Consider the following 17,888-nt stretch of genomic DNA (forward strand, 5'->3'; position numbering starts at 1 on the left):
CAACCCTTTAGCTGTGGTTATCTAATAATTAAGACTAATTATGAGCCTTAAATGCTTATTCAATCCTAATCGTAACGTTTCAATCGGATTTGCTCCGATTGAGTAACGGTTGCGAGCTGTATCTTCTTCATTTAATGACCCGATCCAATGACATCCCGTGGCAATACCGGCTCAACAAATTTCCTCTGATTAGACTCGGAGACCCTTATCCTGTTCCCACGAAATGGCTAATAATGCCTTTACCTGTGCTGCCACATGTCCTACTGCTAATACGCCATGTGTCAAGCTTTACTTTTCCATGTATACAATTAAGTTATGCGGCATAAGTTGTATAGTATCTTTCAGATTATATTGAATGTTGAAAGTTTTGCCTTTTCGGGCATAACTTGTGTGGATGTTATAATGCATAATGCCGAAGGTAAATGTAAACTATGCCAAGCGAAATCTAAATTTACGCCCTTTTTTCAGATTATTTTAAGTGTTGAAAGTTGTGCCTCGTCCGGCGTAATTGGTGAGATGTTATGATACATATGCTGAAGCTAAACATAAACTATGCCGAGCAAAATCTAATTTATGCGGCATCAAAAGTGCTGAAGGGCAAAAATCAAAGACCTCCCCAAAATAGGAGGGCATTTTTGCGAATGATCCTAAAAGTTAATCATGGGCAAAAAATAATAGACTTGCACTTCTGGACTTCTGGTATATCTTAAAATTTTATGTAAATGTGTGAATGGCCAAAGGGACATCTTTTCTAACCTTTCTTTTTGTTTGTTTCTGGCCTACTGCTTTTCTTCTGTTTTGAAGGTCGTTAGGAGTATTCAATTAATGTGTACCATGTTTATTAAGGATTAGTTTCATCTGTTATTTTGTGTATATCATTGGTGTTAGAATTGATAAAATCATTGAGATCAAGAAGCAAAGCTCATAAAAAACTATGCTCTATGAATGCATTAGTCGCTAGACTTGAACCAAACAGAAGGTTACAATTAATACAACGTTCATCGACTTAAGGGCGAAGAAATTTTTCACTGTTTAGGCGAATTATAAGACATCACACATATTAGTTAATAGTTATTCAGAATACATGCTGGCAAAACTTGTGAATAATTTAACAAGATAAGTAGATTGAAGATAGTACCAAGTCTTACCAGTTCAACAAAACAGAACAGTTAAACAACGCAAAATTTATCAATGCCGCAAGACTTCTGAACAATTTAATAAGATAGGCAAAATTGTACCAAAGTTCCGCCATCCGGCATAATTTGTGAACAAGGCAACATTTGCCGATCCGACAATTTGAGAACAATTTAACAAGATAAGTAGAATGAAGATTGTACCAAAGTTATGCCTCACCCATATTTGTGAAAGCGTACTTTCCCATTCTTTTTTTTTTTGGTACAAGTTCCTTAAACGGGACAAAGTTCAAGCAGTGGGATGAGATGATACTATTTGCATAAGTCTCTTGAGAATGCACAAGAACTTTGATTGATAACAAATACTGTATGATTATTATCGATGTTGCGCGGACTCTTAAAAGAATGTTGCCACACATGTGTCGAACCAAGATTACACTACTTTTGGAGGGTCCAATGAGCACCCGATTGCTTTTTTGGAGAGTTTGAGCAATATAGGTTAATATCACATTATAATGCACTACCAAATTCTCCTCGTCAAATACCCCTCCCAGGCAGAACCATGTCAAACCAACAAAACAATTGGATAAAAGCAACATAAAAAGAGACTATACCACAAACTTGCATAAGCAACATGAAAATAGATTAGAGTCACATGACCAAAGGTAGACTTCAGATCACAAATTTTTAACACTACAAATAGGGGTATAAAGAAAAATCAGTTTGAAGTGGCTTCCTAATGTTCCCATTTAGTTCCACTCACATCCATTATTTTGACCGACTGATTTTCTCAAAGCATTGGCTGGCCCTATATGTCAACTCTCTACTCGCTGTCACTGTCCATATACCCGTACTCAGGTCGGTCTTCTATCTCAGCAGGTGGACCTTGCTTCCTCGTCTGAAAAGACCAAATGAGAACGAGAGATTACAACAATGACAATAATTAATGATGCTAAAGATGAGACACTTTTATACAAACTTTAAGAGAACCTTGAAGTAGCTCTCTAGTCTGGACTGCAGAAGCTCATTTTCTCGTTTAATAGCCTCAAACGCAGCCTTGGACCTGTTAACATTTCTGAAGTCAATACAATCAAATCATCAACAAATAATAAAGCAATAAATTTCCTCCCTAGATCTTACGCTTCAAAATCTCCACGCTTCAGGCAATCCTTCATGATATTGATCTGATGTGTCACTTTTACAGCTCCAAAACTGCAAGCACAAAGGTGCAGACTCGGTTATTAGGCAATACAAAAACCGGACGACACTTGCAGTAGACAAACAAATGAATTCGGAGTAGAATGGACATTAATTGGAAACACCTGATACATTTAAATGTAAACATACTCTTGGAAATACCCATTCACAGGCTACCAAAAGTGCCTCCATTTAACTTCCCCATTTGATCACCCTCTCCTCTCGTAACCATGAAAACATGACCCGCCCAAGTTTAGCTCACCCATTTAAAATTGGACTGATTGATATGTAGCGCAAATTGACCCATGAAAGAAACCTTGTCAAAATCTTTTTAATAAAGACAAATAGTTTTAATCTTAAAAAATTATAATAGCACAAACACAATATTAACCAGCCCGCCCATTTGACACCCCTACTCCTAAGTCTAACCACCCCAAAAAGTAAAAAGAAGAATGTGGAAAAGAAGTAAAAAATGCGGAAGAAAAAGGGAAAATGATCCGTGAAGACAGAAAAAGAGAACAGTTCTCTCACCCTGTGACGAAAGAATTGAATCTATTAAATAACCTCTCTATCTCAGGGACATTGTAGGGAAGTCCTTGCCTGTATGCATACATATCAGACCTGTGAGGGGGGAGGAGAAGTTGAAAAAGAAATTTAGAGAAGAACACAAGTACTTACAGTTTTGGCACCACTAAGACCAAAAACTCCGATGATTCTTGGAAATACTCATCACAAATTTCCTCAAGAAAGCCCTCATTGGTGGTTTCGAACTTTTCAAATTTATGAAATTGCTCATCAAGAAGTTGCTGCAGATACACAACATTTTACTTTCCGTCACATACTTTCCATTTTGAATAGAAAAACTCATTCTAGAAGTAACCGTTCAAATAAAAAAGTCATGTATAGCCATCCGTCAAAAATTTAGACCCTAGGATCAGGCACTTTATCCTTTGCCTATTACCAACAATTTGTTGAAAACATTAAACTTGTTCACATTATTAAACTTGTTCACGTTATATTTAATTTAGTTCATGAACTAGTAGATTACTGTATTAGGAGATACATGAATTGGTGGAAAATTCTAGATTAGTCTAATAAGTTCTTATTCATGTACTTGGAGGATGTAAAGTTTGAAATTATTAATAGTGATACATGTATGCTAGACTAGATACATGGATGAATTCACCTATAATAGTCATGTAATCTAGCCATTTGATCAAGTCAAGTTGAATAGAAATTCATCTTTCCTCCATTTCTCTTCTAGTGAGTTTTTTAAGTGTTGCTTGTGTTGTTGTTACACCTCGGCCATTTCGTGACGTGGCGTCGTGAATGGACTGATGTCGGTCAAGGTGGACACGAGGCCTTCATGACTATAAGAGAGCAATTGGCAGCCTTAGTGTGTAGACGATAGGATTTTGGAGTCGTAGGATTTGGTGGAAACTAGATTCATCGAAAGGAAGTAGGGTATATGCTATATTTGGGAAGGATTTCATGGTCATCGAACTAACGAATGTTTAACGAGGATTTAAGGATAAGTTACGATGTCCGTTAGGTCGTTAAGGAGGTGTTGCACGAGTGCCAAGAAGGTTCCATAAGGATTCGAGATCAAACGAAGCGACGAGAACGAAACTGGAAAAACTGGGAATTATACGGTCCAATGTACGGACCGTATATATTATACGGCCCGTATGTTTGGCCGTAGAACTCTTCCAGTGAAAGGGAAATTTCTGGAGGTTCTGGAAGGAATATACGGTCCAATATACGGACCGTATAAATTATACGGACCGTATATTGTACCGTACATTTCGGGTCGGGTCCAGATTTTATTTTCATATATACACGGTTTCCTCTTCTTTTTTCTCATTTCCCACGATCCAAACACTCTCCAAACCTCTAGAAACCTCTCCATATCACATTAATACACATCTAAGAAGGAAAATTAAAGGATCAAATACCAAAAGTTAGTGGAATCAAGGGTGTAAAAGCTTCCGGAAAGTTAATAGAAGTTGGAGATCTTCTTGGTAGTCAAGCGGAGTTCTTCTCAAGTGGAATATTTTCATCCAAAGATCATCCTTACATAATCAAGGTGAGTATTATGATTATTTCATGTCAGTAAGGATGTTAAGCAGTCGAAGGACTCGAATTATAAAGCAGTATGAAATTGTATTCTAGTTATGGTTATAGAGAATTCCGAAAACGAGTTTAGAGATTGAATAATGTTTAACTCAAAGGAAATTGGCGTATTATGATATTATGGATGTTGTTGGGTAGTTTGGGAGCTGTTTGGCTATATGAGGAAAAGTTGTCGAAACAGACGAAATGCTGCCCAATTTTCGTTAGCCTTAGTTGCTTTAGTTTAAATGTAAGAATGTCTCCTACAATCTAACCTTCATACGAACTTTCCTACATGTAGAATCGTGAGTCGGGAGGAGAGCTTTTAGTTGACCTCGTAAGGAAACACAAAGGTATGTGAGGCTATTCCCTTCTTCTATTAAGGGCATGATCCCTACACATTGATTCCATGTATGTTATCCTCTGTGTTGCTATTTTACCCCCCTGAAATGCCAAAAGCTTAACGTTCCTAAAGATGCTGTATAATGACTCCACCCCGAAAGATTTTCAAATCTAGCATTCTAAATGGTTTCCAGGCGCAACTGAGTGGGCTATAAAGCATATGGCCACGCTCGTGTCTCGCCGAGCTATATTACATATGGCCCCAGGCTATAAAGCATATGGCTCAGATTATGTCTGGGCTATATTACATATGGCCGTAGGTACGTCATGGAGCCTCAGACGCGGTCCAATGATGATGATGTCATAATGCACTCGGAGGGGTACGACCTTATGTCACTCCGAGAGATTGCACTGTTATTTGGGCTCTCATGCATGCTACGTATATTTTATATATATATGCTATAAATGCATGGCCTCCTGATCAGCTGGCATATGATGATGTTATCCCGGACGCGGGATGCCCGGACGCGGGCCATGTGGATAATGGATCGGGCCGTACGTTCCACGACAATATATGGATCGGGCTGCACGTTCCGCAGCGATATATGATATGTTATGTTACGCGTATGCATGCATGGCTCCGCCCAAGAAGGGCAGGCGGGCCACGCTTATCTCGTTCATTTTATCTTATTTTCATGTTCTTATGCTGCTTTAAGATGTATGCCTTACATACTCAGTACATTATTCGTACTGACATCCTTTTCTTTTGGGTGACGTGCTCATGCCCACGGAGTGTAGACGGGGAGACGACCCCGCTTCCTAGAGTCGGCCGCTTGCACCCGAGCACTTCCATAGATCGGAGGTGCCGCCTTGTCATATTCTTTTGTGTACATATTTGGTTATGATGGGGTCCCCGTCCCATCGTTATGACTTCATAGTTTCGGTTAGAGGCTCGTAGATACTTGTATGTGGGTAACGAAGGCTATGGAGCACCCGATGTATATATATATATATATATATATATATATATATATATATATATATATATATATATAATATATTTGTGGTTGCATGTACATGTTTATGAAGCTTATATGAATTCAGGTTATATGAGGTTATGTGAATATGGGTTAAGATGATGATAGTATGATGTACGGTGCTCGGTATCTAGCGGTACCCGTCGCGGCCCTCGAGGCGGGTCGTGACAGTTGTGTTGCTCTCCCAAATTTCCAACATTTGGTATCAGAGCTGGTGTGTCTGAAAGACAACTAAACTTAGAGAGAAAATGACTAACAGCAATGGAACTCCATTCCAAGTTCCGATGCTCACTAAAGAAAATTATTGAAGTTGGTGCATCCGAATGAGGGCTTTGCTTGGAGCCTATGATGTTTGGGAAATTGTGGAGAGCGGAGTTGATGAAGAAGATGATGCAGCTGCCATAAAGAAAAAGCACCATAAGGCGCTCACTCTCATCAATCAAAGTTTGGATGAAAAGATGTTTGAGAAGGCTGCAAATGCAACCACCTCCAAGCAAGCATGGGATATTCTTCAAACTTCCTTTAAAGGTTTGGACAAGGTGAAAAAGCTTCGTCTCCAAACCTTAAGAGGAGAGTTTGAATCGCTGCAAATGAAGGAATCAGAATCAGTTTCGGATTATATTTCAAGAGTATTGGTGGTTGTCAATCAAATGAAGAAATATGGTGAAGAGTTGAATGATGATAGGGTCGTTGCAAAAATACCACGATCCCTAAATTCAAAGTTTAATTATATTGTTGTTGCCACTGAAGAGTCCAAGGACTTAGAAACCATGACCATAGAAGAACTCATGGGTTCTTTGCAAGCACATGAAGAAAAGTTGGAGAAATCGAAACAAGAGTCGGTTGAACAAGCTTTGCAAGCAAAACTTTCTTTGAAGGAGAAAGATGACAGGCGGGGCTCACAACAAAGAGGTCTTCGGCGTGGAAGAGGTCATGGTAGAGGAGGAAGAGGTGGTAGTCAACCTCCGACCAAAGAAAATAGAAGTCAAGACTCCTACCAAGGAAGAGGCCGCACAAGAGGTGGAGGATAGAGGTCAAATCAAAGAAGGTATGACAAATCAAATATTGAGTGTTATACTTGTCATAAGTAGGGTCATTTTTCCTAGAAATGTAAAAATAATGTTGAGGAGATAAATAATTTTGTGGAGAGCAAAAATAAAGATGAAGATTACACTTTACTCATGGCATGTAAAGAAGAAGAAAGTGTAGAAAGAAAAAAATGGTACCTTAATTCCAGTGCAAGCAGCCATATTTGTGGGAAGAAACATTTATTTGTGGAGTTTGAGGAATTTAATGGTGACAACATCACACTTGGAGATTCTTCAAAAGTTCAAATCAAAAGAAAAGGTACGATTTTAATTCGTTTGAAAGATGGAAGTCATCAATTTATCTCCAATGTCATGTATATACCGGAAAGGAAAAGTAATATTCTGAGTTTGGGAAACCTCTTGGAGAAAAATTATGACATTTATTTGAAAGATAAAAAGTTGACGATGAAAGATGAAAATGGGAGATTGTTAGCCAAAGTTCCTATGGCTAAAAATAAAATGTTTATTTTGAATCTTTAAAGTGATGTACCGAGGTGCTTATTTTCATGTGTCAAAGATTCATCTTGACTTTGGCATATGAGATTTGGCCATTTGAATTTTGATAGTCTAGCATTGATGAAAAAAGAAAATATAGTGAAAGGGTTGCCAACCATTAACCATCCTAATCAACTTTGCGAATGATGTCTTTTTGGAGAGCAATCAAGAAAAAACTTTCCTAAAGAGTCATTGACAAGAGCACGGTGCCCTTTGGAGTTGATTCACATGGATGTCTGCGGACCTATCAAGCCAGCCTCACTTGATAAAAGTAATTATTTCCTTCTCTTTATTGATGATTATTCTCGGAAAACATGGGTTTATTTTTTGAAGGAAAAATCTGAGGTTTTTGAAAACTTCAAGAATTTTAAGAGCATGGTGGAGAAACAAAGTGGCTATCAAATTAAGTCACTTCAGTCAGATAATGGTGGAGAATTCACTTCAAATGAATTCAAGGCTTTTTGCGGAAAAAATGGAATTCATCATTTTTTGACTGTTCCAAGATAGTCTCAACAAAATGGCTTGGTGGAGAGGATGAGTCAGCCTATTCTCAACATGGAAAGAAGTATGTTGAAGAGCAAAAATATGCCAAAGGAGTTTTGGGCTGAAGCAGTTGCTTCTGCGGTGTATTTATCAAATCGGTGTCACACAAAAAGTGTTTGTGGCAAAACACCGCAAGAGGCTTGGAGTGGTTTCAAACCAAAAGTTTCTCACTTGCGAGTGTTTGGAAGCGTTGCTTATGCACATATGACGGATGAGAAGAGATCTAAGCTTGATGAAAAAAGTGATAGGTATGTTAACGTTGGTTATGCTCAAAGATCTAAAGGTTATAATTTATATAACCCAAGAAATGGCAAGGTTACCATAAACAGAGATGTTGAGGTTGATGAAGATAGTGCTTGGGAATGGAAATCTAAGGAGCATGATTACTCTTTTAGTCCATTCCTTGATGGTGAAGATGATGTGGATCAACCTACTATACCACCTCCACCGCAAGTTCAAGAAGTTGGGGAATCAAGTTCAAGCAGCGTACGTCGGAAGACTAAATGTCTTCGTGAATTGTGTGATACAATAGAAGAGGTAATAGAAAATTTAAGTGATTTAACTCACTTTTATTTATTGGTGGACAGTGAACCTTTAAGTTATGAAGATGTTGCACATAATTCGAAATGGAAAGATGCGATGGGTGAAGAAATCAAGGCAATCAAGAAGAATAACACTTGGGAGTTGACGAAACTTCCAAAAGGAAAAAACACCATTGGAGTCAAATGGATTTACAAGCTAAAGAAAAATTCCAAAGGAGACATAGAGAGGCACAAAGAAAGATTGGTAGAAAAGGGGTACAAGCAAAAGACCGGTATTGATTATGATGAGGTGTTTGCACCAATTGTTCGTTTGGAGACAATTCGCTTAATTATTTATTTGGCAGCTCAAAACCAATGGAAAATCCATCAAATGGATGTGAAGTCGGCTTTCTTGAATGGGGTTTTGGAGGAAGAATTTTACATTGATTAACCTTTGGGCTATGAAGTTGAAGGACATGAAGATAAAGTGTTGAACTTGAAGAAGGTTCTCTATGGCTTGAAACAAGATCCACGGGCTTAGAATTGTAGAATTGCCAAATACTTCCAAGCAAATGGTTTTCAAAGTGTCCACATGAGCATCCACTTTATGTAAATATTAATGAAAATGGTGACATATTACTTGTTTGTTTGTATGTGGATGATTTTAATTTGACAGGAAATAATCCAAAGATGTTTGAAGAATTCAAGAAAGCAATGACAAGAGAATTTGAGATGACGAACGTTGGCCTAATGTCATACTATCTTGGCATTAAAGTGGAGCAAAAGAAAGATGGCATTTTTATTTCTTAAGGAGAATATGCAAAGGAGATTCTCAAGAAATTTGAGATGGAGAATTGCAAGCCTGTTAGCACCACCGTGGATTGTGGATTTAAATTTTCAAGGCGTGAAGATGGAGAAAATATCAATCCCACATATTTCAAGAGTCTTGTTGGCTATTATGATAGCGATTGGGCTGGTGATGTTGATGATCGGAAAAGTACTACCGGGTTTGTTTTCTATTTTGGTAATTCTGCATTTACATGGAATTCCAAGAAGCAACAAATTGTGACTTTGTCAACTTGTGAAGCGGAGTATGTAGTACCTTCTTCTTGTGTTTGTCATGAAATTTGGGTACGAAATTTGTTGGAAGAACTTCACCAACCACAAAAAGATGCAACCAAGATTTGTGTTGATAACAAAGCGGCCCTTGCGTTGGCCAAGAACCTGGTGTTTCATGAAAGAAACAAGCATATTGATACTAAGTATCATTTCATTAGAGATTGCATATCAAAGAAGGAGGTAGAGCTTGAGTTTGTGAAATCTCAAGACCAAGTTGCTTACATTTTCACCACTCTGTTGAAGATTGATACTTTTCAGAAGTTGCGGATGGCTCTTGGAGTAGGGAATCAAGTTTAAGGGGGGATGTTGAAAACATTAAACTTGTTCACATTATATTTAATTTAGTTCATGAAGTAGTATATTAATGTATTAGGAGATACATGAATTGGTGAAAAATTCTAGATTAGTCTAGTAAGTTCTTATACATGTACTTGGAGGATGTGAAGTGTGAACTTATTAATAGTGATACATGTATGCTAGACTAGACACATCGATGAATTCACTTATAAGTAGTCATGTAGTCTAGCCATTTGATCAAGTCAAGTTGAATAGAAATTCATCTTTCCTCCATTTCTCTTCTAGTGAGTTTTTCTAATGTTATTTGTGTTAATTATCTTTCTCTCCCAAATTTCAAACACAATTATTATAAATCTAGTGATTTTGTTACTTTTCCCATCAAATGTAGTAGATTCGCATCAAGGAATCATTTTTCCCTGCTATCACGCCCACCCTTTCTCGACCCCTTTAATGCCATTATCACCTCCATCCTCCTCTAGGACAAAGATCCCATATGGCCTTTTTTTTTTTTTTCTTTCTCTCTCTCTCTCTTTATAGCTATAGTCTCTGGGCCAGCTTGTGTGCACCTCAACTAATTTCACAGGATACCTGCTATGTTTCACCAGCATCAGGTACCACGTAACTCTGTCTGCCAAGGCTTAGACAGATAGGAAGAAATCACCTACTGTTTCAAGGGCCACCCATCCCTCTCCTTTCTCCCATCCTCCCGATCCTTGCACCTTGTGCTGAACATGTAGTATAAATGGTCCTCATTGAAGATGAACATGGGATAAAAGAAATAAAAAGGGAAAACCTGATTAAAAGAAGAAAGTTGGACATAGAATCTGAATCTAACCTCATCAAAAAGTGACTGCCTTAAGTGGGCAATGTATCTAGCAAAATCGCTTGCCATCCTCGATAGTATCGATTTTCTTCAAACCTAGCAGACAGAATGTGACGGCATGAAATTTGGTGTAGAAATACGTTCAACCCATTACACGTTTATATAGAGTTGATGATCCAATTGGATGATATGCATGACACTCGTCCAAACACGAAAACGAATGCAGGTGTTTGAACACAAACCAATCAGAAAAAATGGGTGAACCATGCATTAATTTGCAGACAACGTAATTCTCTGTTGTTATGCATAATCTTGTATGAAGCTTTTATCAATTCCTAAAGGAACTGAAAAAATGGAGGAAAGCTAAAAGTGTGAATTCTTACCATTATGGACATAACATGAAAAAAAGTATTTCTCAAAGAACAAAAAGAAAAAGAACAGAAAAGGAAATTAATCTCTCCACGTTAAGTGACATTGGGAGAATGGATGTGGCAATAAAGAGACTTAAATGACTTGAATGTCATATTGGATTCTTTAGGCTTCCAAGCTTGTAAAAGATTTAGAGAAGGCAGACTAATCAAAAAGCACAGTTTAAGTAGACATACTCATATACAACGTGCAAAACAAAAAAATGGCAATCAAGACGGAAGGTATGATTATTTTGCTTCCGGGAGAACCTCGTTTTTTGAATCTGCTCTTTTCGTTCTATCGATTTTTTTTCTGAATTCTAACTTATTATGCATAATGCTTAAAGAAATAAATGAGTGAATGAAGACATAACATATGTTTTGTTGGTCAAACAAATGAGATGATCAAACAGAAGTTTCCACATATACACATAAGTGCCCAACATTTTATTTTGTTTGAGTGAAGCCCATTGCTTCTAATTTCCTTTATGGATCTTTTACTCAAAGCATGCTACAATTTTTGTTCTATATTGTGCTGAATGATTTCCTTCCCATGATAATCCAAAGTTTCATAATGCATCCCTAGACAACATTAAACTATACAATGCATTCACAAGATTCTGACCATTTTGATAGAGCTTTAAAAGCAACATTTCTTCTTTGGAGTAATTCTTATAGATAGTCTTCAATCAATATCATTTTTTTCATAAGGTTAAAACTTCCTTCCGACATCATTTCTCATAGTAAGTTATAGAGCATGCAGAAATATTACACTCCTATTCGCTACAATGTCAAATTGATATTCTTATACCAACGTTAACGTTACTACAGAAGTTAAGCTACTTTTTCTCAACACTAGCTTAATAAGAAAGAACACAAATGCTAAGATTTGCGGCTATACCAGATTAGATAAGATTATAAATGAACATGTTTATGGGGGCAAGTAGCACACATAGAGGATCATGCATGTTATATCTGTGTAGGAATAACTGTGATGCTTAGAGAACCTTCAGAAAGAGAATTACTTCTATTTAATATTAAAATGAGATAAACATAGATCGAGCGAAACGGATATAGAGGATTTATATAGCCGATCCGACCCGACCCTACTGATTGACTTAGTTATGGTTATTGAATCAGTTACCTTGCAACGTATAGCCCTTGAAAGACCACAATTAATTGCTAATTTGTGCGCAACATGATAAAATGATAGCAAAAGGTGTGGCTCAGCGGTCAACAAAAGGAGGAAAATTATGGGAGATCGGGGTTCAATGCCCAACAGACACATAGAACACCATATGACTTTAGCGTATCTGCCATACCTATGCCATAGAGAAGGTAACAGGTATCTTTGGTCCGAACACCACTATTTTAAACCTATAGTTGTTAGATAGGTTACTAATATCTCTTCAGCCTCTTAACTAAAAGTGAGATTCCGAGCATTTAACTATCAAGATAATCATCTCAATTTATCAACATAATAGGAAAAAGCTAGAGCTAATAAAATTCATAAATCAACCAGATCAACTTTAAGTTACAACAACATTAACTTCCTATTATGCCTCCTCCAATTACCGACTTCTCTTCTCCTAGGTATTCCAACTTGGTATGCAAGTTCAGCAAAAACGCACTTTATCTTACGGCCTTCGAAAAACTAAATGCACGCACCAAGAACTTGGTTTGCAACGTAACATCATCAACAGTTTTTTTGATGACCATGAAATCCCCGAGGGCCAACTAGCACACTGTTCAAAATTAGGTGGAAAATGGGCTCGCCCTTTTACTCTTCTCCCCTTAAATCACAAGCTACACGCGACATGTGTCTAACCACACACATGCTCTTACCACTAGATCAATTGTTTTTCAGAATATAATTAAGTAAATAGAGTGTGCTGTCTCTAACAGCTTAAGCTTTTAGATGAGATGATTTTGCAATACGATTCATGTACACTTTGGATCATTGTTAACCATCATTTCATATTGTATTGTATTGTATTGTATTGTTTTTTATATATAATGTTTGGATATGTTGTATTGTTTGTTGTTGTTTGATAATACTTTTATTGTTTGGTTTGACTGTATCGTACTGTATTGTAACAGGTAAGGGTACTAAAATGCCTTAAACTATTGTAAATATTAAATTTATCAATAATTATTCATAACAATAATATAAGACAACTTCTTTCTGCTAATTTGTCACAAATTTTGCCTTGTAAATAATGCTTATTATTAAATGGAATAGTATTTCCATGTTAACAAGCACAGAAGCATGGGAAAGCAAGGGAGATCTAAGGAAACTTTTTCTAGGCAGAATAAATAAACAAGAAAAGAAGGCAGCAAGCAATTTCTAGTGATTGTGCATAAGAACTAGTATCTACACATTGTTATTTAATTATCTAATATTAAATAAAAAAAAAAAAAAAAAAAAAACAGGATGCTAATAAAAAAGATCCAAAACGTTACAGCAAATAAAAGAAAAAACACCAAAACTGAGATATCTATACAGTAGAACAAGAATTTTAAAAAGATGGTTATGGAGAAAGAGAAGTACCTCTGCAACTTTGAAACAATGGTGGAAACCTAAGCAAATAGAATATTAACTAAAATTACTGAAGCTTTCTTTTTGACCAAAACATAGAAAGTGACGGAGATAAACGAAGAAAAAAAGAAAGAAATGGAGAGCAGACAAACCAAAATGTAGAAGGAGACAGAAGAACAAAGACTTAGATGGAATATTTGGGTGGAGTTATAAATACTAGGGTGAATGAAATATTAAGTAAGTACATAATTGGAAAGAAAAATTAGGTAAGTAACATATGATCACACCAAATTAGTTATGTTACATATCTTACCTACGTATTTAATAATAAGATATAATAAGTTTTAAATACATATCTTACCGACGGATTTAACAATACGATATTTACCAGGAATGGTAGGAGAGAGCAATAGCAGAATCCAAATCGATTGTCCATTCCATTTTGAGAGGGAACCCCATTAGTCAAAGTGCACAACTATCAGTATTTAGGACTCCATTTATAGATTTTAAATAGTCTGAAAATTTGTAATAATTTTTTTTAAAGATTATTCATCTCAGAATTGTGGGTCTCTTCAGACCATTGGATCTAAAGTTCTATTTTTCCGGTTTTTGAACGAAAAAAAAAGGACCGAGCTTAGTTGGTTCTATTTTTTTTATTTATAAAAATTGGGATTAATCGAGTTGATCGATTATTTGGTCTGTTCAAAAGTCGAGCGGTTAAATTGATTTGGTTACTAAATTCAGTTATTATGACAATTGGTTTTCATCATTAATTTTTAAGTTCGTTCTGTTAGTTGGACCAAAGGTGTTCCATTTTAGCAAACTTAAAGGACTAAAATGCTCAAGAACATATTGAAGACCAAAACAGACCTACTCCCATAAATAAGGGAATTTTTTTTGGCTAAAACCTCTCAAAGCAAAACTTCATACCTGAATATAATTCATCTTCAAACCTTTGGGTTTAACTAAAGGTTCCAATTTTGATTGTAACAGCCAAACTTTAGACCGTTGGTATGAGTGCCAAATATGGCTAAAAGATTGATGGTCTGGTCAATCTGCCCCAAATCCTTTGTGTTGGGCACAAGATAATTGAAGAAAGGGTAATTTGCACATCTGTCCTATTTGTGCTAGTCTTTAACTTTTTAAAAGGGTCACGTGGGATACTTATGTAATATTATCATGCGAAAATATAAATTCATACCAGCGAAACAATTACTTGTTACAAGGGGAAAAAATTAAAGAACAACACAAAATAATGACATAAGTGCTAATGACCCAAAATAATTCAGGAAATAACGTGTTGTGTCCCAGTGGCGGATCCAAGATTTTCACTCAGGGGGTTTGGAAAAAACGACAAAAGCTAAATATAAAAGATAATGTTATCCCTGGAAATCAAACCTAGGATGCTAGAGACAATTTTGAACACCCTGATCGCTTGAGCTAACCTTTTGCATTTGTTCAGAGTATTCAAAAGTTAATATATGTACATAAACACAAAAAATTTACCCTAGATATACAATGTAATATTTTGCCGAGAGTGTTCGGGTGAACACCTCACCACCCTCTAAATCCGCCCTAGGTGTCCCCAAAAGTGTCCGGTCTTGAATTTCTGTCCCCGCCTAACAAAAACTTTAAAAATGACCTTAACTTGAAAAAATTCACTTGGAAGAACTTTTGTTGCCCATCAGGCATAAATTCTAACTTTTGCCTACAAGGCAGAACTTTTGGTCAATTAAGCAGGTTCACTGTCTTGAAATATCCTGAACTTCTGCCTAATAGGCAAAACTAATTTATGTCCACAACTTATGTAACACCCCGTACATTCGGGTTAAGGTTTCACCCGTATTATGGGGATATAACTGAACCAAGATGGGAGGTGTAGGAAGTGTTTTGAAATACCTTTCCGTCCATATAAGGATCAGGTCAATCGGAGGTATGGACAAAAGTTATGCACGTTTTACTAAAGAGCTATCAGTGGTATTTGTCCACGGGCATGCAACGCGTGCAGACTGGTGTCCCAAGGCCATGGCTCGCGCGGATGGGCAGCGAAGCAAGGTCAATTGCGTGCGCGTGCGCTCGCAGGATGCGCATGCTGCTGGGCACGCAAAGCGTCCTCCTTGACGTGCGATCCCTGCAACCTTTTTAAGTTCGTTTTTCCTAATTCTCTGATAGTATGCATATTTTTGTATGAAACTTTTATCAATTCTAAAAGGAACTAAAAGATGGAGGCAAGCTAAAACTATGAATTTTGGCCACCTATCTTTTTTTTTTTTTTTCCAAAATCCATTCATCCGGGATTTCACTTCCCGGGTGATGGGGGGTTTGGCAAGACCCCTGCCGCGTCCATTGAATTCAACAAAAAAACAGTTACAGTTAAATAGAGGGGGACATAAGGCCTTACCTCCATAATGTTTTTAGGACAAGAACAAACCTATCCTATGAAATTTGATGATCTAACAGATCTTACAAGGAAATCGTAATGCATTGAAACAGTGATTAGTTAATGCATTTTAAAGAATAACACTATCAAGGAGGATCAAATTGCCAAGTAACATTCTTCTTAACTCTCCTCCGAAAAGAAGGGAAGTCCAATTTATTCATCCTGAGGGGACCTCTAATAACTTTTGGCAGGTCACATTCTTGCAAAAAAATTATTGGAACCTGAATTTGAGCAAAGATGTTTGGCTAGAGAGTCCGCGACTTCATTTGCTTCCCTGTAACAGTGCTTGAAGGTGATGTTCCTCTGTAGAGCTTTTGACTGAATTTCTTCAATTGTGTCCTAAAGCTTCCAAGGTGGTCTGATGATGCCATTGATCATTTGGACCACTATCATGGAGTCTAGTTCCACTTCTAAGGCTTCAAAGTGATGGTTGACACACCAAGAAATGCCTATTAAAGCAGCCTTTGCTTCACTATAGTTGTTAGTGCAGAATTGAATAGGATAGGAGAATGCCATAATCATATTTCCAATTCCGTTTCTAACAATACCCCCAGCTCCGGCTTTGTTATGATTCTTCATGTAACTTCCATCCGTGTTGAGCTTCCAAGCGTTGCCTACTGGTTTGATCCATTTGATCATTTTGCTTGTGATCACTGCCTTGAAATTTTCTGCCATCAGACAAACTTTGCTCCAATTCCAGGTGTAGTCTATAAATTTGAATTTTTTTCCGAAGGCCACCTTGATCTGAAACACAGATTGAAAACAAATATTAGAGGCAGTGATCTTTTTATTCTCAAACTTTCTGGTGCATCTCGCTTTCCAAATTTCCCAGCAAACTATCACTGGGGTGATTAGTAAGAGAAATTTGTGAACAATGTTTCTAGGTTGTTGTCTCCACCACTGCCAGATGATTGCCTGAACAATGTTTCCTGTAATATTCAATCCTAGCGGTCTGGTGATCATGGTCCAAGTTTGCTTGGCCAATTCACTAGCTGCAAATACATGATCTCCTGTTTCAAGACAAGCTACCCTGCAACAACAACAAGTAGGGCCCTTGTTAATGTTAATGGCCACCTATCTACTCTGTCATTATGGACATGACATGCAAAAAAGTGTTCTTCGAAAGAAAAAAAAAAAGAAAAACAAAACAGAAAAAGGAAATTAAGTTATCCCTTCGCTCTATTTGAAGTGACATTGGGTGAATGGATGTGGAATTAAAGAAATTAAAGTGACTTGAATGCCATATTGAATTCTTTAGGCTTTCAAAAGCTTGTATAGGGTATAAAACCTTTTCAGGAACCCCTAAATAGTTGCACATTAAATAAATTGGGCCAGAGAGTATGAGAATCTGCTCTTATTATTCTAATGAATACATTCTTTCTGAATTCTAATTTAACTCATTCATGTTGACAAATAAATGAATGAACAAAGCACCAAACACAGCATGGTTTATTTGTTTGACTGAAGCCCTTAGCTTCTAATTTCCTTAGTTCCTTTGTTGATCTCTCACTCAAAACATGCTACTCCCTCCGTCCCAATTTATGTGGCACCATTTGACCAGGCAAGGCGTTTAATAAAGAAAGACTTTTGAAATTTATGGTCCAAAACAAGTTAGATATTTGAGTGGTCAAATCATCTCATTAAGAATAAAAGGAAAATTTTAAAGTTAAATTATTTCTAATTATAAAAATATCACATTCTTTCTGGGACAGACTAAAAAATAAAGCGTGCTACATAAATTGGAAAGAGGGAGTACATTTTTTGTTCTATGTTTTGCTAAATGATTTCCTTCCTA

General features: G+C 36.9%; 1 protein-coding gene across 2 annotated transcripts; it reads right to left on the minus strand.

Annotated features, from left to right (window-relative positions):
• Positions 1–1,645: 1,645 nt before the first annotated feature.
• LOC132029244 (pseudo histidine-containing phosphotransfer protein 2-like) lies at positions 1,646–13,822 on the minus strand. Of its 2 annotated transcripts, XM_059418560.1 has the most exons (7): positions 13,666–13,822; positions 10,720–10,803; positions 3,009–3,136; positions 2,862–2,930; positions 2,274–2,345; positions 2,124–2,196; positions 1,647–2,031 (listed from the first exon to the last, which is right to left on the minus strand). In XM_059418560.1, the coding sequence occupies exons 2-7, from the start codon at positions 10,774–10,776 to the stop codon at positions 1,957–1,959; spliced, it is 474 nt and encodes a 157-aa protein (XP_059274543.1). In that variant the 5' UTR covers positions 10,777–10,803; positions 13,666–13,822; the 3' UTR covers positions 1,647–1,956. The 2 variants fall into 2 exon arrangements, with proteins under 2 accessions (XP_059274544.1, XP_059274543.1); XM_059418561.1 differs by lacking the exon at positions 2,862–2,930 and having other exon boundaries at positions 1,646–2,031.
• Between the last annotated feature and the right edge of the window lie 4,066 nt (positions 13,823–17,888).

The sequence above is a fragment of the Lycium ferocissimum genome, chromosome 9 (assembly GCF_029784015.1).
Source record: "Lycium ferocissimum isolate CSIRO_LF1 chromosome 9, AGI_CSIRO_Lferr_CH_V1, whole genome shotgun sequence".
In the NCBI taxonomy this organism is placed as follows: Eukaryota; Viridiplantae; Streptophyta; class Magnoliopsida; order Solanales; family Solanaceae; genus Lycium; species Lycium ferocissimum.